Source organism: Wasmannia auropunctata, unplaced genomic scaffold, assembly GCF_000956235.1.
Source record: "Wasmannia auropunctata unplaced genomic scaffold, wasmannia.A_1.0 LD335556.1, whole genome shotgun sequence".
Classification (NCBI taxonomy): domain Eukaryota; kingdom Metazoa; phylum Arthropoda; class Insecta; order Hymenoptera; family Formicidae; genus Wasmannia; species Wasmannia auropunctata.
Window position 1 is genome coordinate 12,742 of NW_012027334.1, and position 20,918 is coordinate 33,659.

General features: G+C 38.5%; 4 protein-coding genes across 10 annotated transcripts in view; 2 read left to right on the forward strand and 2 right to left on the reverse strand.

Moving 5' to 3' along the window:
- The first annotated feature begins 712 nt into the window (after positions 1–712).
- On the forward strand, positions 713–3,282 carry LOC105456728. Its single transcript, XM_011700984.1, has 4 exons — positions 713–904; positions 1,034–1,476; positions 2,450–2,652; positions 3,091–3,282. Exons 2-4 carry the CDS (start codon positions 1,118–1,120, stop codon positions 3,129–3,131), a joined length of 603 nt encoding a protein of 200 aa, XP_011699286.1. The 5' UTR covers positions 713–904; positions 1,034–1,117; the 3' UTR covers positions 3,132–3,282.
- A 150-nt stretch (positions 3,283–3,432) lies between these two features.
- LOC105456735 (ADP-ribosylation factor GTPase-activating protein 1) lies at positions 3,433–6,832 on the reverse strand. Of its 5 annotated transcripts, none has more exons than XM_011701001.1 (9): positions 6,634–6,830; positions 6,108–6,201; positions 5,515–5,796; positions 5,207–5,415; positions 4,780–4,894; positions 4,612–4,701; positions 4,245–4,304; positions 3,886–4,067; positions 3,433–3,753 (listed from the first exon to the last, which is right to left on the reverse strand). In XM_011701001.1, exons 2-9 carry the CDS (start codon positions 6,165–6,167, stop codon positions 3,537–3,539), a joined length of 1,215 nt encoding a protein of 404 aa, XP_011699303.1. In that variant the 5' UTR covers positions 6,168–6,201; positions 6,634–6,830; the 3' UTR covers positions 3,433–3,536. The 5 variants fall into 5 exon arrangements, with proteins under 5 accessions (XP_011699303.1, XP_011699302.1, XP_011699305.1 ...); XM_011701000.1 differs by having other exon boundaries at positions 6,108–6,243; XM_011701003.1 differs by lacking the exon at positions 6,634–6,830 and adding an exon at positions 6,428–6,622.
- Positions 5,801–20,918, forward strand: part of LOC105456730 (GPI ethanolamine phosphate transferase 2) — a 38,136-nt gene continuing 23,018 nt past the window's right edge. Inside the window, exon 1 of the mRNA XM_011700987.1 lies at positions 5,801–5,848. The gene's annotated coding sequence lies outside the window, so the exon portion shown is untranslated. The remainder of the gene's footprint in view (positions 5,849–20,918) is intronic.
- LOC105456734 (multiple inositol polyphosphate phosphatase 1-like) lies at positions 8,327–20,812 on the reverse strand. Of its 3 annotated transcripts, none has more exons than XM_011700999.1 (9): positions 20,739–20,812; positions 14,780–15,007; positions 13,891–14,022; positions 12,832–13,025; positions 11,965–12,069; positions 11,122–11,272; positions 10,580–10,790; positions 10,082–10,291; positions 8,327–9,327 (listed from the first exon to the last, which is right to left on the reverse strand). In XM_011700999.1, exons 2-9 carry the CDS (start codon positions 14,952–14,954, stop codon positions 9,075–9,077), a joined length of 1,431 nt encoding a protein of 476 aa, XP_011699301.1. In that variant the 5' UTR covers positions 14,955–15,007; positions 20,739–20,812; the 3' UTR covers positions 8,327–9,074. The 3 variants fall into 3 exon arrangements, with proteins under 3 accessions (XP_011699301.1, XP_011699300.1, XP_011699299.1); XM_011700998.1 differs by having other exon boundaries at positions 20,430–20,812; XM_011700997.1 differs by lacking the exon at positions 20,739–20,812 and adding an exon at positions 16,802–16,969.

A 20,918-nucleotide genomic window follows, 5' to 3' on the forward strand; every position in this document is an offset into this window, starting at 1 on the left:
GATGAGGCGGTCTCTCTCCATGGTCCGCGCGCTCCCTATAGTCCCATTTCATGCGGCCACGCAGCGCGCTAGCCGCTGAGGCCGCCGAGTGCTGATGCGTCTACGTCGGAGTCCCACGGAGCAAAAATCTTTCCGTCGCGTAGCGTTCCGCTACTCCGCACGCCAAGCGCTCTGATTGGAGCGCGCTAACTACTCAAGTCGAGTATATAAGCAGAACGCTACATAATAGGAGGCTTTTTTCTTGTCGGACTCCGACGTGGTCGCGTCGGCACTCGGCAGTAGTAGTACGGACACGCACACATTTTATTTGGGATAGTCTACTGACTGTCTACATAGATGACACTTATACAATAGTTTACGTTGTCTACACGTAAACGTAGAATATTATATTTTACGCGTAGATGCACAACCCTGATATTAAGACGATACTTTGTATGATATCAGCTTTACCATTTAATATGTACTTGTATTAAAATCTTTAATTTAAAAAATACATATAATTAATTTATGTAATATGAAGTTTTGCGAGAAATAGAAAGAAAAAAAAGGCAAAAAAGAAAGAAGAATGTGGCATATATAATACACGATTAGCACGGACACGAATCACATTCTAATGCTATGATTTGATCGACAATGTTATGAGATAGACGTGGTACGTAGTTCCTTTTTTGAAAACGTGGACGTGGGGCGCTAATGTACGGAGGGAGATCGCCGGTCCCACCCAAAAAGCCGGCGTGGCCTCTCTCATGCTTCTCTCTGGCAATGATTTTACTGTTTCGGTGGCGGAATGAGATGCGTATCTTTGGAGGAAAAATTACGTCTCGTAATTATGATCGCGCCAGTTTCACGGAGGATCGACGGAGGAAATTGAACCGCGTGTTTCTGCACGGTTGTCATCCGAAAGGTACGTTCCGGTCGTCGGGGAAAAACGCTTCGGAAGAGTCCTAACCTAATTTTAACCTAATAAATCTTGCCGACGAGAAACGTAGATTCTTCATTATTGCAATTAACTCGTTATTTATTCGCGTACTAGGGGCCTCTTCGGTCTCAGAGTGAGCTCTTGCACTTGCTGACAGCGTCCCGGTGATCGTTCGTTCAGCCGAGCGATCGGTTAGAAATGGAGAAAAACGACGGTGACAACGGCGAGAGTGCGGCGGAGGTAGTGGTGGAGAACGAGCTTCCCTTCGGCAGCAACGAGAACATGATTGCGGTGATGAACGAGCTCCTGAGGCACGGACGTCAGGATCTGCCTTTCAACATGTTCCCCGGCTTGTCCACGACGGAGTGCCAGTCGAAAGTGGAGCAGGCGCTCCGTCTGGCTCATCTCGACGTCGGGGACAAGCCTACGTTGGTCGACTGGATACGCAGCGGTTTGTTCGAGGAGAACGAATGTAACGTACCTCTGGCCTTGTTGTTCATCGCGCTGTACGAGCAGCATCCGTTGCTGCACGAGAAGAACGTGGAATGCGACTACAGGTACAATTTAAAGAGCATCGTCCAAAGTTTCTCTTCATCTTCTGTTAATTATGTATCTGTGTTTAATTTTACGGTGCCGAAGGAACAGGAAAATTTTAAGTAAAAACTTCCATTTACTTTTAATTACACGTAGAGAAAATTTCCCATTTCTTCGGCTCTCATCAGGTATTATTCTATTTTTTTCTTCATTAATCTTCTGTTAATTATGTATATTTAATTTTACAGGGTCGAAGAAACGGGAAAATTTTAAGTAAAAATTTATATTTAATTTTAATTACACGTAGAGAAAATTTTCTGTTTCTTTGGCTCTTACTTTATGTATTATTCTATTTTCTCTTCATAAGTCTTCTATTAATTAGGTATGTTTAATTTTACAGAAGAAACAGGAAAATTTTAAGTAAAAACTTCTATTTAATTTTAATTACACATAGAGAAAATTTCCTGTTTCTTTGACTCTCACTCCATGTGTTATTCTATTTTTTCTTCATAAATCTTCTATTAATTAGGTATGTTTAATTTTACAGGGTCGAAGAAACAGGAAAATTTAAAGTAAAAACTTGGAAACTTTGCTCCAATTTAATTTTAATTACATATAGAGAACATTTCCTGTTTCTTTGGCTCTCACCATGCATTATTCTATTTTCTCTTTACAAATCTTCTATTAAATGTGTATATTTAATTTTTTTAATTCTGTAGGATAGGTAAAAGAAACAGGAAAATTTTAAAAGGTAAAATAAAAACTTGGAGATTTAATTCACTCAATTTTAATTACATGCTGAAAAAATTTCCCATTTCTTTGGCCCACCCTGTATTATTCTAATGTATATATAATTCTATTGTTAATATATATATTAAATAGCGTATAACATATATTATTTAATTTTCTCTGCTTCGTCTTAGGCATTTAAATTTTTCTCTGCACTTTAATTTTTGTGTTTATAAAATTACTGAATGATCGATGCATAATTTCCAGAGAATTGTACCACTTTCTCTATAAAGTGACGGCGAATCAGCCGGTGCCGTATCTCTCGCATAAGTCCGCGATCGTCCTACACAAACTGCTATCGGAATTAATAGACGAGGTGTGGCCGAACACGCAACCGGAGCTTCTTCAGTATCTAAGTAAAATACATATCTACAGCAGATCGCCAGTTAGAAGAACATATTCGCGAAAAAGTTAGTTTCTGCGTATTTCTTTATATTAATCCTTAGATACCTCCTTTATGATTTCGAATCTTAAAATTTTCTTCATAATACGTATAATTATTTCATCTTACTTACACACGCGATGTAAAAAGTGCGTATCCATCTGTACTTAATAATTATATTATTGTTTGCAAAACCGAAATGCGCTTTTGTCACAGAAGGGATACTTTTGCATTTTTTTTTTAAATAAACTTTTATTAAGCTTTTTGCAATTATTTTATAATATACAGTGTGTGTGCGTGTGTGTGTGTACAACATTGTGTGCACAATAATAATGTCGACAATATAAAAATCTTTAAAAAGCCTTCGCATTTACAACGTTACGTTTTTCAAAACGCTTGGGTATCTGAGGGTTAATTTTCATATTTATAATGCGGCTATTTAAGTAATAGTTGTCAATCATTTCAGGGACGCTGGACAAGAGCGCAGCGGAAAACCTTTCGCCCTAGATCTAAGGATTATATTAATTTTAGATTTACAATCTCTCGAATTCCCTCGAAAGTTCCTCGATTTTTTTTTTTAGAGCTTTTGGAGTTTGAATATTCATGAAAATATTACAAGACTCAAAAATAAATAATTATAATTGTTTTATATTTAAAAGTTGATAATTATATTACTGACGATATAATTATAACTTTATAATTTTTATTAATAATTATATTTATTACTCTTGCATTACGAATTACTGAACGAAATTACACCCTATTTTACGAGGATGGGTCACTTGATGAAGAAACGACATATCACGTGTTAAGGGCACGTATTCGTCCTCGCACTTTAATTCTCTTTAATACTCGTTAAAGTTAACATATACCAATATCCTCATTCCCTAATTCGCGCTAATGATATCAGAGTCAATTATTCAATATCTCCCAGGCGTCGTCCTCCGCTTTCGAGTTCCAATTCTGTGCCTTATTGTCCGTTTCGAAATTGATCAGCGATTCTTCCTTCCTCTCCGCCTTCGGTTGCCTCTTCGACATTACCGTCGTCTTGCTCGTTTGTTTCGCGTCGTTGCCCCAATCCCAATCGCAGTTCGAGGTGTTGGAGGAATCTCCAGCGGAAATGTTGCTTCTGAAACAGGCAACGAATAAATTTCGTAAGATCGAAACTGTACTTGCATTCCGCAGCGCGGACTTGTTCATAAAACAGACGATCTAAAAATGAAATTTTTATTTTTACGTGTATCGTTTAGAAGGTACGTACTTGGAACTGGAGCTTCTTACAAGGGATGATTTTTCGTTGGAGCGATTCGAGTGTATTGGATCGTTATTCTGATACGTGTCGGAGGACTGATATCGGTCCATGGAATCGTACTGCCTTTGTTGTTCCGCTGAATTGGTCCCAGCAATGTCACCCCATCCTCCCCGTCTCGTTATATCCCCAACCTGTGTGAGTATTTTCATTTGTCTCAAAATTTCTTTCTCGTGTGTGACTATATAAAATAAGATTACAAAGATCTGTCTTATAACTTAGGATGACGGTAATTGACAGTCTGATCTTAGTGAGGACTAATATAATGTCAGTAATAATAGAACAGAAAGAGCAAACGAAAGAACTTGTACCTTTGTAACCAAATGATTGACCTGGGCCCCTACGTCCTCTAATAGTGTGCCGTCACGAACCTAATGGCGTAATACAAAGTAAAAAGATGAACGAAATAAAAATGTTTTAAAAATAAGAATTAATTATAAACGTGATAGAAAAAAAAATTTTTTTAAAATTATAAATATGATAGAAGGGAAATTAATGAAAATAATTCATAATCGATGTCTTTTTGCGTTTGTGGTCTATGCATGTGGTGATTCTAACAATCGGAGATAGATAGATGAGTAAAGGTACAGAGATTGAACGATGAGCTGCCATGATTAATTTTTAATCTCTAATCGATTTTACACTCGAGAATCCTTTCGCGGAAACATGTACACTTGCCTTTTGCGTCGCGAGTCCTCCGATCTTGATTGCGTTCTCGGTAGCTTTGCTCGCTATTTTCGACGCCGAGGAAGAGAATATTGACCAGCCCTGCAACAGCAGGAAATAATAGCTTAATTCGTATTATAATTGTAAATTACGGTTCAGTGAATGTTAAGGAGGACGTACAGACGCCAGGGACGATACTGCGGTGTCGAACAATTCCTGGGACGAGCTTTTGGGTGGTGGATCCATCTGATAGCCGAAGCCACCGTATTTACCGCCTTGATTTGGTGGGACATTACTGGAAAGACAGAACGTAATTGTAACCACTTGTCCCGTCTTAACGCACGCATTCGCACCACAATATTACAATTTTTCACAAGCTCTGCCAATATTTGAAACTTATTCACTCTCTCTCGTTTGTTCGGGGAGCACGCTGTCAGCGCTTTTATGCCCTTGTTTGTGTCTAATGAAAATGGCATAATAGCGCGCTGACAGCGCGGCTGCCCGAGCAATTAAGGATGCGACCTTAATTGTTCGGTGTTCCACAATATGTTGATTAAATGTTGCGACACGTTGTCTAGATCTAGAAAATAGAAGAATAGAGGCTTACTCTGGACGATTGGCGTTCTCGTTCTGCTTCCTCGCAAAGAAGAATTCCGTCTGCACCTTCAGATTATTCGTGTCCATATTCTGATAAGAGGTGGACAGGTCGCTCTGGTACGAGTGCTCCTGTTTATTTCGGATGAACGACGAGGACTGGAAGTCCTTCGCCATCGAACTGCTCGGACTCCAGGGCTCTCCTCTCGCCAACGTAGCGATCTGAGCGAGGAAGACATATGTATGTACATTTAAATGACCAAAAGCGGCTGTCGATGGTATCGAGTGTATACATACATGAAAGAAAGAAACCTTTCCTACCTTGTCCCTGTACAACGCCGCCGCCTTCGTGTTGTAACGCTGCGAGATGGACATGGACTCGTCCCAGTCGGGCTGGCCCTCGAAGAACTCACGGGCGTTCCTGTTGCCGCCGACCTTCATCTTCTCCAGCTCCACGTCCTTCCACTTGTCCATCGAGATGGAGCGGACGAACGACAGGTGTACACCCAGGCCGCGATGCTTGCCGGAGCACTCCAGGCATATCCAAATGCCGTACGTCACGGACACCCATTGCGGATTGTGGCTGCCGCACTCGAAGCACCTCTGCAAGACGCACAAGCACACGTGAATCTCTCACGAAAGTCTCGTGAATGAGGTAAGAAGCTGTTTTTACTTTCCTATCATTATATTAATATAATAAATATTGCTCACGACAGATATTGTCGAGATAAATGATGGAAATTAACATTTGTCGAAAAAAAAGTATAGGAGCATTGAAATTTGGAAAAAGAATTTGAAAGACCTGATACGTATATATAATGGGTTTCACTCAAATTTTTATCCTCGCGAAAAGCGAGAGGAGAAAGCACTTGATCTATCGACACTTCTTAATCCCGCTTTTCGAGCGGGCTTACATTGTTCTCGTCCCTCGGCTTCAATTCGCTCAGCACTCGTCGCGTCCGCGGACTGGCCATGGTCACATCGGTCGGTCGTCAAATCGAAGGCCCTCTGAAGCACAGCGAACGGGGGGATGATATCGGGGGTGACTGCCTATGTATATCAAAATCTGAAGGATTGCGATGGAAGCACGGCGGGGATCCTCCTCGCGTCTGCAGATCGCGCGAGGGTCACGATGACTGCAGATGCGGAAGAGATAAATAAAAAGGGGGAGAAAAGATAACAGCCGGAGGGCGCGTCGCGCGAGATCGTAAATCGTGTGTGAGTTAGTAAATACCTCGCGGCTAACTGCAGTTAGCTTCGATTCGACGCGCGTGAAGGCGATCGGGGAGCGGTGCTCGGCGGCGGTCGAAACGTGGGAAGTTCATCGCGCGAGTCCCACACGAGAAGCTGCGAGAACTTCGGGGTGCCGCGGGCGCTCGTTTTACGATCTCACGTCAGTTTACCGCGCGCGAGGCGAGGCGATAAGGCGTGTGTGTTCACCTCCTCGAGAGACTACGAGGTCATATCGGAACGATGTACGGTCCTGCTTCTTCCGGGATGACGGGACGATCGGGAGGATCGGATCCTACGTGGACATATTGAAGCAGCCGAAGTCGGACACGATTTTTGCGCCAGTGGGGGACTGGCGTTGCCGCGATTGACGTCACGCGGATAAGTTAGGTTAGGTCGAGTCGTCGTTGGAGTCGTTGGAGAGGCGGACGCGTGGCAGACGCGCGGCAGATCGCCCGGGAAATTTCCAACTTGTGCGGATTCCCCGTTTCCCTCGATCTCTCGTAAGTACAATTCAATGGTCTCATTTATGCGAGATTTATTTGTCGCGTGACGATTTAATGAGATAGCATGTCGACGTCGCTTGATAAGCTGATACTGCTGATAGTAGATCAACTTGACCGTATAAATTTCGTCGAAGCAAATCTTCAATTAACAGACATTTAATGTTGAAACGTAGGAATTATATATTGATCACCTCTTATTTTGAGTATTAAATTAAAGTACTGAACAACACCCGCTTTTAATCTTTTAAAATAAGTAATTTATTGTGTCTAGTACGTCAGGAAAGACGTGTATCTCGTTTTATACCTCCACGGGAAAAAATCGCGGGGAGCACAAATTCGGGGCTCGTATTAATTATTATTGGAGTCAGCAAATACAAGGGGAGCTCAAAAGAGTTTTCTTCCCCAAACCACACTCATTGAAACACTCGTCACGTATCGATATCTGTTATAATTGTGTCTTGAATTATATCTTTGAATTATTGTGAATGATCACAAAATAACGAAAATAAGCGGCATATCGAGAATCGTGAAGAAGGTAGGGTAACTGTCCCTATTAGTGCAGCTTTTATATTTAAATAAGTCATAAAAATAAATGGCACAAATAAATAAAGTATTTTTTTTATTAAGTTAATACTTTAACTTAATAAAAAAAAATACTTTGTCTATTTATTTGTACCATTTATTTTTATGACTTATTTAAATATAAAAGCACACTAATAGGTCCCTACTTATTAGTGCTTTTATATTTAAATAAGTCATAAAAATAAATTGATACAAATAAATAGACAAAGTATTTTTTTTTATTAAGTTAAAGTATTAACTTAATAAAAATTCTATTTATTTGTATCAATTTATTTTTATGACTTATTTAAATATAACAGCACTAATAAGTAGGGACCTATTAGTGTGCCTTTATATTTAAATAAGTCATAAAAATAAATGGTACAAATAAATAGACAAAGTATTTTTTTTATTAAGTTAATACTTTAACTTAATAAAAAAAAATACTTTGTCTATTTATTTGTATCAGTTTATTTTTATGACTTATTTAAATATAAAAGCACTAATAAGTAGGGACAGTTACCCTATTTGTAGTTGCTTCAGACAAATTAGAGAGGAATTTACAGCATTTTGCAGTTTCTGGACATATAACTTTATTTCGGAAACTTAGGCGCGTTTTTACTGAGAATAATAATTAAATATTTTGTCAATGTATAAAAATATTGAACAACCAGAGAGAAAGAGAGAAATATTACAGACTTGATTTAAAAGAGAGAATAAAACGTATCTTATTATGCGAGTGACTTATATATTTTTGGTTATTATATTATTACGCGTTAATATGTTATATAGATAACTAATCAAAATAGTGGCGACGGGTGCATATAAATAAAACATTAATATAATAAATATATATTTTAAAATACATATTAGGACATTATCGTAAATTAGAGGAAATATATTATAATAACAATAATTCTACTATAATTCTTATAATAACGTATGTAAGAAAATTTAGGCATAAAATACGTGAAGAAAAAATTAAACGTTATTACTTGAAATGCGCATTATACTGCTCACATATACACATATAGTAAAATGCATTTAATACATTTTCAAAGTCGCAAAATTAACACAGATCTACAAGCGATACAATCGTCTACAACAGGATTTCCCAATCTTTTGTGAATCGCGATCCATTTTTTTACAACAGCAAACTCCGCGACTCATTCAGCTTTAGTGGATGCGGAAAAAACGGGAAGGGGATGAGAATTGATTATTTTATTACTTTATTTTACCGAGCTCCCTTTTTAACTTCTTACTAAATATATTACTTTGAGATTTTATTAAATTTATTTTTCAGATATATAAGACGATGTATTATGTGAAGAATGCCCTTGTTTTCTATCTCTATTAATAACAGCCTTAAAATCGAAACATAATAAAATTTTTCGCGACCCACACTTTGAGAATCCCTGCAGGTCTACAATTTAACGCTTTCAATTCTTTCTTTTTTTTTTACTTTGCCGAAGACAGGAGTTTCCTATAAATATTAACTTAAGACTCCCGAAGATCTCATATACGTATTCAATATTTTACGGTGTAACACTTACACAATAAATGACAAGTAAAACTAAAGCTTATTTACAATTGTCGGTAGCCAAGGCGGACTAGAACAAAGCACACTAATAAGATGGCTAATGAAGCGGGAGGTGAGCCGGCGATCGCGCCGCTCGCCTTCCAGCAGACGTCCAGCTTGCAGTTGGACGCCAGCTGGCCGAACCTGCTCTTCAGGAAGTCCAAGTCGCAAAGGCCCACCTGGCAGCCCTCGAACCGCACTGGTTTCTCCGCGAGATAAAACATTACTTTATTGCGGTTGTTACCATAATCGGTGCACCTGCAATACATTTTTTTTTATAAAGATTAGAATTTGTTAATATTTACGGTGAAGTGAGATTTCTATTATGTAACAGAGCTTAAAGCTGACCAACTGAATTTGATTATTTTACCGAAGATAATCATAATTATTTTCAATTACTTATAATTTAATTGATTTGAAAATCATAATTTAACTGATTTATTTTTATTAAAGTCAATATGACTGAAGCCAACTTTGATTAATAATAATTAATTAATTAATTAACTTGGCTTCATTCAGTTTGCCTTCTTATAATTTAATTGATTTGAAAATCATAATTTAACTGATTTATTTTTATTAAAGTCAATATGATTGAAGTCAACTTTGATTAATGATAATAAATAAATAAATTAACTTGGCTTCATTCAGTTTGCCTACTTTATGACAAATCTAAGATGTCTTAACTTACTTTAGCTTCTTGAAGAAAGATACAATTTACAAAATTTTAAATATCAAGTAAAAAGAAGACGAACACATTTTATAAGTAAAACCGTAGGGAAAATAGCGGAATCAAGATTTTACGTCCAAAAACGAAAAATTTTAAGTCCGAAAAAAATTTACAAGATTATTACTTTAAAAAAGTGCTTCAATTTAAAGCGATTAAATAACTTGGCTTGACTGTGAAATTAAAATCGATCGAATCGAGATAAATTATAATAATTAATTTTCGAAAAAGAAATAGAAAATAAAAGATAATGAATGCGGGATAAGGGATAAGAGCGTATATATTCACTTGTAAAACACCGCGACAAGATTCGCGGCGAAGGACGATATTATTGACGTGCGCCATTGACGTCTAGCCATGTCTCTGTAATTGTAGGCAGTCAGTCGCGTCTGATCTTCATTTATGCCCATCGTGGCCAGGAGATTTTGCAGGCTGACGATGTCGCTGAAGTAGAAGATGCCCGTGGGTTCGCCCGTCATTTCGTTGCGCTCTACGTTCCTAATGAAAAAAAAATATAAATACTTCTAAACTCTTCCATCTCTTTTCTTACAATTAGATCACAAAAAAGTATATACAGTATACCAATATCCACATTTTAAGCACTATCTTTTAACGACTGTTTCTTCTAAAAAGTAAAAAAAAAATCGCGACTCAATAGGCTAAATATCAGACATTTAGCCTATTGAATCACGTTTTTTATTTTTTACTTTTTTAGTAAGAAATGATAAATTTTAACAGAATTCTCATAATTCGCGGGGAAACGAGACTTGTTATGTGTCATTATACCAGAAGTGTTTCATCATGTCGTGCAACAGAGGACATCCCAAACGCGTGTTGATATCTCGCCCGTAGCCCGCTTTGTAATAGTAATCGAGGTCCTCCCTGTACTCAAGTATGCGGAGCTCCTCCTTGCTGAAGACGGCGCACCAGGGTGACAGTTCGGTGACGGACCAGGCTTTCTGGTATCGACACGCGTCGTACATAGCGTCGATCATATCTAGAAATATCCGGGCGTTAATGCCGATTGTCGCGACATGTAATGGAATCAAGAATCTAATGTTCAAAAACAAAAAAATTCCAAGTCCGAAAATATTTGTAGTTACAAGATTACTTAGCTAGGCGCTCCAATTTAAAGCGATTAAATAACTTGGCTTGACTGTGAAATTAAAATCGATCGAATCGAGATAAATTATAATAAGTGTTCAAATTTTTCATCCGCGGAAGAATTGCCGACAATTGTATATATATGTGTACATTGCCGCAGTCCAAAAAGATTTCCGGACCAAATTTATTGTTAACAATTCAATATTTAACCTCTGTGAACGTACCAGTGGAAGTATTGTACAGAAATCCGAGTCGTCTGCTGACGTTCTTCAAGAGATTCTGGAACTCCGGTTCATTGTTGAATCTGTTGCGTTCTACATTCTCGAACGATCCCTCGTTCTCCTCGTTTTTCCACACGCCGCAAGTTTTGTACGCCTACAAGATTAATTGATGTTAGATAGACTGAAATAAACTAGGGCAATTCGATTCTAAACGAAATATAAACAAATAAATATAAGAAAACGAAATTCATTATCTTTTGATAGGTTATTCGGTTTCTAAAAGAAGTATCTGCGAAGTTCGAAAACATTTTTCTCGAATTTGTGTTCAAGTTTTAAATTTATTGATCGAAACTTTGGTTTTCGAAACGTTGGTTTGTCATATTCTTCTATTCGTGCTAGATTATTCTTTAAATTCTTTTGCCTCCTCTCTTTCTCTCTCTCTCTTTCTTTCTCAAAAAGAAATGATATTTTATTTGAAATAGCATATTTGAAAAAGCCTGTTTACATTAAAAAATCGATTATGCACTCTCTAAATTTTCTGGAGTGAATTTTTTACTTTTTTGGAGTCAATCTCACTCCAGAAAATTTAGAGAGCAGTACACAGGATATTTCAATAACTAACTTTTTATTTTACATTATTTTTGTGCTTATGAATGACGGATATGCAAATATACTTAAGGACAATGCCAAACGATTCGATTTATGGTATATTAAAATATTAATTGTCTTTTTTGTGTAAATATTTGTTTATTGAAATTTTACGAGATTGGCTTTTATAAGTCATAATGCGTTATTTGTAAATCTTTGAATCTCTTAATGTAGCGCACAATTAAAATGAATACTTACGCTAAGTAAAGTGTCGTTGAGGGAACTCTCTTCTATCACGTGCCTGCTGCTGAACAGCCCTTCCATAAAAGCCATCATACTGTCGCGAGCCTCGGTAGCGCGGAACTGAAAAATCAATCGCGTCCTATATATCGCCTCGACCGCGCTTCGTGATTTACTCGATATCTATCGACATTCGCTTAATGGAATCTAATAGCTTAATTAACGCCTGCACTATATTGACGATCTGTAAATCGCGATTTGGAATTTAAGAGATAAAGCTCTATTTATAATTAAATACACCATCACGTAATGCGAACTTTATTATATTACATTTGAAGAGTCAGAGAAATTTGGCTTAATGGACTTAAATTTGTCCAATGGAATCTATCTATTTAATGAACGCCCACTTTGGATGATCTATAATTCGCGTTGAAATTTAAGGTAAAATTCTACTTGTAATTTAATCGCGTAAATACGAAACACATTTGAAAAAGAAAAATATACACGAAAGGAACGATTTTGCTGGAAAGTGTCTAGAAATGTTGCTGGATTCAGATCTGAAAATAATTTTATTCGACTGTCAAAATAATTTTGCTGGAAACTCAAAAATGATGAGCATTTCTGCAAAACATTTTGATATTCTAGCAACCAGTTTGAATTGCCAACAAAATTATTTTCAGGTTTGTACCCAGCAAAATTTTTAAATTTCCTAGCAAAATCGTTCTTTCCGTGCACATGTAAAAAAATACTATATTTATTGAAATTGTACATCAAAATATGCGGCGTACAAATGGAATTTTATTCTGAGATTTAACGCGATTTATATCGGGTCGTTCGAAGTGGTCTCGAACTGACATCGATACGATAATTGGGAACGGATAATACCTTGTAATTGGCAGCCGTAATGTTGAAACTGTTGGGCTGCAGCAGCTCCGGGAAATTGCTCTGCAATCTTCTTGCCAGCAGCTTCATGTCCTCCACCCCCTGCGGCGTCAGGACTTCCGCCCGTTGCGGCGACAGGTATTCGTCCGGCTTCCATCTTCGCAGGTTGTCCAGATCTCGACTGCACATGTGACCCTCTGCGCGGCGATAAACGGGAACGTTTTTATGATCGTTTCGAAAATCGGACGGGGAAAAATAAGTACGTGCAAATTGGCTAGTTAAACGCGACAAAACCGTCGGCGTTTATCATAATTTTCGCAAGTTTCTACGAAAACAAACGCTGAATCGTTACATCCGCGTCCGTAATTACGAAAGTTTCAAGCTTAAAGTCCCACGAGGTGAATGTCTTTTACAACCGAGGATTACATAGCGGCACAATCATTACAAAGCAGTACGACTTTTTTGGTCGAGATATGGATTTTGTGGAATGTTCGCGTTTCTAAGCTTTAATGATTTTTGGAAATGTGTAGAGAAAATTGGAGACTTTCTAATTAACATAAATCCATAATTTAAGACATACAAGATTTTACGACATAAATTTTATGTCGCTTAGGAAGAGTCATATAGGAAAAAATATATCAATTTATAAAAATTGATAATTATATATATTAATATAATTTATTACAAAAAAATATATAAATCTAATATTTGAGTTATGAAATATATGAAATATATATTTCGTATTTTTAATTTTTAATTTCTTCACACTGTTTTAAAGTTTTCTTTCTAACCAAAATCTTGCAAAATTACGAAATGTTTTAAACAGCATTTAACGAAACGAGGAAAATATTGCTGAATTCTATACAATTTTTAAGATGATCTAAAAATTATTGGTACAATATTTAATGTCTATACATTTAGTGAATTTATGCGCAATAAAATATGAGGAGAAAGGAACGGAAAACAATCCGTGTAAGACAACAGAAGAAAAGGAGAAAGTTAACTTTACATAAGAGGTGTAAAAAAAATTCAGACGGTATAGGGAAGAGGAGGTTGACTTACCTTTGCGCGTATCATGATTCTGGATGATCTGCTCTTTGAGATTAGTTAAGGAGACGATCTTTTCGATCTCGTGCATGTTCGGGCAACGGGTGCCGTGTGCCGCGAGCATCCAGATTTGCACCGGTCGGCAATCTGTCGAACGGAAACATAATTACAATTGCAACCTTATATTTTTTCCACCGTGCGCCAATATCGACGTACAAACAGAATCGTGTCCCATCGTTCGAAATTACAGATTAAAATATAGAAATAAATTCTTTATCGATGATTGTTGATTAATATAAAAAAAATAAAATAAAAACGTCATTATCGGACAAAATTGATATTCATTATAAGAGGCTTTATAAGAATATATTTATATTTCGTCGACTTTTTTTTCTTTTCATCTATTCTTGGACTTTTTAAGCAGGCCGTTTTAAGCGCGCATGGAAAGAACAATTTTGTTGAAAAGTTTAAAAATTTTGCTGAATACAGATCTGAAAATAATTTTTGTTCAATAGATCAAAATAATTTGTTAAAAATGATAAGCATTGCTATAAAAACGTTTTGATATTCTAGCAATCATTTTAACTTTCCAACAAAATTATTTTGATTTTTGAACAAAAGTTATTTTCTGATCTTCGGATCCAGCAAAATTGTTCTTTCCGTGCGCCGTGGTCGTTTCGAAGATCAAGTCGATCCGACTCTTTTATGATTATTTTTATCAATGTAGATCATCTTAATCTCGGTTTAATTTGCTCTTTACCCTTTCTCTAATTTTTATAACCAGAGAAAAATGAAACGTGAGTTAAACCGAGATTAAAGTTAATACAATTGAAAGTCTATACAATTGAAATGAACATTAGTCATATACTTAAGAACTATTGAAAGAAGAATTAGTCATACTTACGCGGTATCGTCTGTAAACGGCCGCCGTGAACGAAGTGATAGGCGGTCTTCGTGCCCATGTACAGATACGGTTCACCCTCGTCCGCGAAGCAGAAATCGACATCGCGTGCGAGCACGTGGACGCTCAGTGAGGCCAGGAGCGACACGGACAACAATAGCAACAATGCGGACATCATGCGGTGAAAGTCGCCGGTCCCGCGATAAGAATAATAATAAGGATGATAACTCTCTGTCAACGAAGTAAAATGGAATTAGCCACATCCGATGTGAAAATCAAGAGAATGTACATGTATAGGAGTCCCTAATCGCGACGAATTGTCTAAACCGGAATTACAAAATTTCTTTTTAGGGCTTCGATTTAATTAAGTGGAAAAGGCTCTGAAGAATTGAAGAATTGGTAGGATAGCGCATGTTTTATGTATAGCGAGTTATTAGTTATAAAATCAGTAACGAAGTAACATGCATAAATTAATTATATAACAAAAGATACCCTGGTGAACATTTTTTTTTAGAATTTTTATATAAATTTCAGAATTTTCACAATTTCTATATAATTTTATAATTTTTAGAATTGAAAAAAATTTTGTGTTAAATACGAATTGGAACACTTTTCAAAAAAATACTGACAAAGTCTAAATTTTTTAAAATTCTTTACATTATAAATTCTAAAATATTCTACAATCTATATAATTTCTAAGAAAACTTATAAAATCTGAATAAATTTAAGATATCTACATATTTTTTTAAAGAAATCTTCATAAATGCAAAATACGAAGAATTCTTGAAAATATAAGTTATTATGAAAATTTTTTTTAACGCAAATCATTGTATATTGATAATATTTAGAAACATATTTCCGACATGTCATTTTTTTACTATTCAGCATTTAACACTTGTATTCAAAGTGGCAGATAATACTTAATTTACCTTCGCTCCCACAATAATTTGTTGCAGCAAGTTTAAAACAATAAGTATAATACCACGAGTTTTGCAGTTTATTTAAATAACGCTGTACAAAAGTTTTGCAATATATTCAGATAATACAGCTCAAGTTTCGCAAGTTTAGATGATGCCGCAAAGTCCGTGGAGTTTCCCGCGAAAATTTCACGCTTGAAATATATTCTCGGCCGTTAATTTCTCGCGCCCGATTTCGACGGCGCGCTGGGTTATCCGGGGGAGGGGGGGGGGCGGAGGCGGCCGCGAGGGACCTCCTTCGTGGAAAAAGCGATTTTCCTTTCGCGTTCCGCGGACCGTCGTAAACCTACATTTCGCCGCCGCTGTCGGCTCGGCTGACGACATCGCGGAATGTAATTTATTACTAACTCGAGGAGAGCTAGCGTAACGCGGCGTATAGCCTGCTCCGCGGCGGCGGGATTACATAACCGGAAGTGTGTTCGCACGTATTCCCGCTCGTATATTTGCGCCGAGACCTGCCGCGCGCCGCGCAGGACGAAGTATTAACGCGATAAATTAGCGGAAAGACGATAATCCGCGCGGCGAAACGTGCGGACCCGCGATAATCGCCGGGAGCGGGTCACCGCGACACGGTTACCTCAATATCGGTGCCTCAAACTTAATTCTTTCTTATCTTAACTCCTTTATACCTTCGATCTCTCTTAAATCGTCCAGTACGTTACGCTATAAGTCTCCGCGAGACTTGAGAAACGCGCGATTTCGACGAGCGCGAACAAAAGGAAGGCTCGAAGAGGAAGAGACTTCAACGAGAATTCGAAGGGGGCTCTTGGTCCCCCTTGATCTCCCCTGGAGGATCCAACTTCCGTGGCGGGCTGACATCTCGTGTCTCACGCGGAGGAGAGATAGAACGCGAAGGCCAAGGCCGACGCCGATGAAAGAGAGACGCGGGCGCGATAGTAAAATTGCGCCGTGCGCGAGTTACACAATGTACACACAATGGTGTAGGTATACGTGAGAGAGAAACCGGTTTCAGGGCTCTACCGCGCGAGGCTGACGAGATAGAACAGCCACACATGGTGTATACGTATATGTATCTATCCGTACATACGTCTTCGGTCGATCTTGCGGAGCGATCGACGCCTCACGTACACTTCGCGGTCCAGAAATAGCCTGGGACGTAATATAGTTGACGATAATGTAATTGGCAAACGGCGCGGTTTAGCGGTGCGGACTTCTTCTTTCGCTTCTTCTACACACGGCCGCGCCATGCAGCGTGTATATGCGGCCGTCACATACTTGGCCTACTTATGCTTAATTTCTTCGGCGTGTTCGCGAGCACCACGCAAGTGCCGCCGCGCCGCCGCCGTCGCTTCTAACGTCGGGTCTGCAATCTCGTTTCAATGCGAAATCCATTACGCGCCCGCTGCGCCTCTCTCAAGGCGCTGTCTTCAACGATAGCGTGTAATATGCGCTCGCGGCTTCGGCATGAGGAAGAATATTTGCGATTTGTTACAAATAGAAGTTATATTTGTGGAGAACATATATACGTATGATTTAGCCAATTATTATACAGTGACGAATGTCGATTATGTATTATTACGAAAGGATTGAGTTATAGGAAATGAGTCACAGAGTAATTTTCCTACCTGGAATCCATTATTTCCTAGATTTCTGTTGTGTTCTCTAGGGAAAACAGAATAATTCCAACCACGGAATACATACCCCTGGTCCTCGGAATTCCCCAAGTAATTCAGCAAGTTCGAGACTTGACTTTGAATTGAACGAAAGAAAAATTGCTGCAAACATTGGATCAGTCTAAAGCACGGATCAATCTTGGATAAATTTAATCAGTAGTAAACTCGATTAGGATCAGAATTTAACGTTGATCGACTGGGATAAAATTATTTAAATTATTATAACAAATTGACGGGAAGATCAGAATGAATAATTCATCAAGAAAGAGAAAAGAAATACTAGGATAGGTTTTGCGAGAAGCGATTCAATTGAGAGTGAAGGAAAATTGGATAATAAAATACAGAAAATGAGATCTCTCAGCGGCAAATGTAAATGACATTAAACCAGGAGGCGCGTGGTTTCAAATGAATAGCTTTGTATGCAGTGTGGAATATTACTGATGACATTGTACTTTAGAAAGGCGTGCGCAGTTCATATCGAAGAGATATGAATATTCATATTGAAGAAAATGCAGCCACCGCCGCCGCCGCCGGCCGGACAGATGACGATAGGAATGTGCAACGTGTAGATATACAGCTGACGTGATGTGCTCCGACGCGCGCGAGAGAGGACATTCATCGCGATGACGGGGAAGGAATTGTCAACTACGTGGCGCGATTATTATTTGTCGTGTTTATGAACAAACAAGCAGATTGCCAACTACCGAACGGTCATCGCGTAATGGGAGCGATGTTACGAAATAATCGAAACGTCGGCGTTTTACGTCGCGAAACGACAAGGATATATGAGAGAAGAGTATATATAGTATATATGGTACATTAAATTTACACGCGTTATTCAACGCGATCCTTCGCGAATTTTTCATCGATTGACCTTTGATATACTCTGCGAAGGATTGTAAAGTTTCCCTTGGTTGCCACTGTTGTGCGTCTAGATAGATGTATCTGTTACGATTTCTAAAGTCCTTGAGTCTCTCTTTAGATTCCGGGAAATTATTAGTGTCATTTTATTGTGGCTCTTTCCTGTGGAAACTTTTCTTAGAATTCTTCGTATTTTCCCCGAGTTTCTAATAAATTTTAGAATTTTTCTATACAACTTTATAACCCTCTAGAAAATTTCTCAGATTTTTTTTGTACGAGTTGGAACACTTTTCGGAAGCGCTGAGAAAGCTCTACATCTTTTCTAGAATTATATATATATAGGTATATATATATATATATATATATATATATGTATATATATTTAAATTTTGAAATATTTTAAGATTTTGTATTCCATAATTTTTGAAGAAAACTTATAAAATCTCTGAAGATATTTTTATAAATCTTTATAAATTGAAAATTTAAAAAATTATTAAAAATATTGAATATTGCGTGAATTTTTTTTGAGAATTGCGCACGACATTCTCTTAGAGCCACTCACGAATTTTCCGAAATTCACCCTCAGCTTTCTGCAATGCCTCGCGGAGTTGTTTCTTTTGCAATCACGGAGCATCTATATTTTTCGATTAAGTCAAGTGTTTTCCAGCCAGGGATTCCCTTCCGATTGCGGGACATCACGCGCGGCAATAAACGTCGAAACGATAGACGCGGCGCTCGGTCGCGACAATTGTTCACGAAAGTAGGACGACGACGTTGGTCACGCTCGATGGTTCTCAGTGCAGGAGAGCAGCGGTAATTATTCGCATTTTGCGCGCGTGTTCATTTCGCCTCCAGTGAAATCCCGGCTCGGTATCGACGCGGCCCGGCGATCGGCGGTTCCCTCAATGAATTACGACGTCGAAAACAAGCTTGGCGGCGCACATTCGCGGCGCCAAGTTGCGCGGATTCGAAAGAGAGAGTAGATATCATCAAATGAAAGAGAAAGACAGAGAAAAAGAGGGAGATGCACGATTCATCGCGCAATATTTAATCAGGAGCGTGAATTAAATAATTATTTCTCGCGTGCGTTGAAGCGCGGTATGGTAATGCCATACGTTACTTGGAGGTCGCGAGCGTTTCCGCCCATGATTAATTCATCGCCCATCCGTGAATGTAAGAGAGGCATTTGAAGAATTTTGAATAGGCTTTAAAAAATTGATATAGCGAGATCTCAATTTCGGAGCCGTTTTAAGCCGCGGATCACGGGAACCTTGCGGAAAATAGTTTATTGATTACGAATTTTTGATAGCTGATATGAAAAAAAATAAAAAGGCGGAAGAACATTTCGGTGAAGTATTCGAAGTTCAGCTGTACAAACATTGTCTCTGGCGTTTAAAAGTTCAATAATTATCATTTATGATCTCCGGGCCTTACAAATTCACGTAAAATTCATTATAAATTTCATTGTAAATTTATTATGAATTCATTATTTATTATTAAATTTTATTGTAAAATTCAAACTCGAACGATCGAGAGTTGTAGTGTGATTCACAAAAATATCAATTTGAGATCTAAAAATTAGGATTAATAATTCAATTTTGCGATCAAGTTAGATCGTATTTAATTTAAGATCACAGAGTTAGAAATAGAAGTTTAAAGGTTTCTGAAATAAATATAAACGGATATTTTAATAATTCCGTCCTCTGATCTCCTTCTTTAGGAGATATTCCATCCTCTTTTTTGATACAAACTCGAAATCTTCACGGATAAACACGACTCGGGGAGCGAACTTTAAACGGTATTTATTTCACCTCGTTTCTATCAAGATATCGATCCATCAAGATTGATTCACGCGGATACCACCTTAACCGGATATGTCTTGTTTATCTTCGTTCGTTAATGTATTCCCCGATACGCCCCTAAATTCTTTGACCTATTTCCCGGAGTATAGCTTCTACGAATGTTAAAAGTTGACTGTCAAACTCGACCACCGGTGGCACGCAATTCAAACATTTATTATGCAACGGAATGTGTTCCGAATATTAGAACCATTCTAAGTTTATTAGTATATCATTAACATCTCTCTGCTTATTAAAAGTAAGTACAATTGAAACGGTCATTACGTTTCGTTAACGATGATCGAATCAACCTCGAGAACTCGTGGTTGATCGCTATACGTACGAGATCCGGAAGGAGCGCTCGCGAAGGAGCGGAGAAGAAGTATCCAAGAGGAGTATCCGGAACGCCGGAGAATGGAGAGGCGGCTCCAGGGTTTAGAAGCCCGACACTTGGAGGTTCAAGGCGGCGGATGCGGTCGATCGGGCCTGAGACGCGAGAGAGTAGCCTGCCTCAGTCTCGACGGAGGACCGAATTGCGGCAAATTGCGACACGGACGTATCGACGGGCGGAGAGGACGGGTGGAAGAGGGGGGGTGGGGGCGGTGGAGGCCACCACCGACTTTGTAAATAACGTAAATAAACGTGCGCGCACCTTCGCGGATCGCGAGGTAGGAAAAACAGCCGTTCTCGTATACAAGCCGCCCCGTTCGCCGCGGCGGTTCGTGTGGTACTGCTGGCCGGCGCGGCGGCGGCGGCGAGCGCGAGGTCGTCGAGCCTCGTTTTGCCTCCTAGGTAACCCAACAACGCACCTAGACACCGGTGTAGCCTGGTT

What these genes read in the sequence shown, in the direction of transcription:
- LOC105456728 (XM_011700984.1), top strand. Translation starts at nt 1,118, where the DNA reads ATGGAGAAAAACGACGGTGACAACGGCGAGAGTGCGGCGGAGGTAGTG. An exon ending in AACGTGGAATGCGACTACAG is followed by an intron (nt 1,477 to 2,449) that starts GTACAATTTAAA and finishes CATAATTTCCAG; the next exon opens with AGAATTGTACCACTTTCTCT. An exon ending in AAGAACATATTCGCGAAAAA is followed by an intron (nt 2,653 to 3,090) that starts GTTAGTTTCTGC and finishes CAATCATTTCAG; the next exon opens with GGACGCTGGACAAGAGCGCA.
- LOC105456735 (XM_011701001.1), bottom strand. Translation starts at nt 6,167, where the DNA reads ATGGCCAGTCCGCGGACGCGACGAGTGCTGAGCGAATTGAAGCCGAGG. An exon ending in AGCCGAGGGACGAGAACAAT is followed by an intron (nt 5,797 to 6,107) that starts GTAAGCCCGCTC and finishes TGCGTCTTGCAG; the next exon opens with AGGTGCTTCGAGTGCGGCAG. An exon ending in CGGCGTTGTACAGGGACAAG is followed by an intron (nt 5,416 to 5,514) that starts GTAGGAAAGGTT and finishes TTCCTCGCTCAG; the next exon opens with ATCGCTACGTTGGCGAGAGG.
- LOC105456734 (XM_011700997.1), bottom strand. Translation starts at nt 16,961, where the DNA reads ATGGCGCGGCCGTGTGTAGAAGAAGCGAAAGAAGAAGTCCGCACCGCT. An exon ending in CCGTTTACAGACGATACCGC is followed by an intron (nt 14,023 to 14,779) that starts GTAAGTATGACT and finishes TCCGTTCGACAG; the next exon opens with ATTGCCGACCGGTGCAAATC. An exon ending in CTTGTCGCGGTGTTTTACAA is followed by an intron (nt 9,328 to 10,081) that starts GTGAATATATAC and finishes AATGTATTGCAG; the next exon opens with GTGCACCGATTATGGTAACA.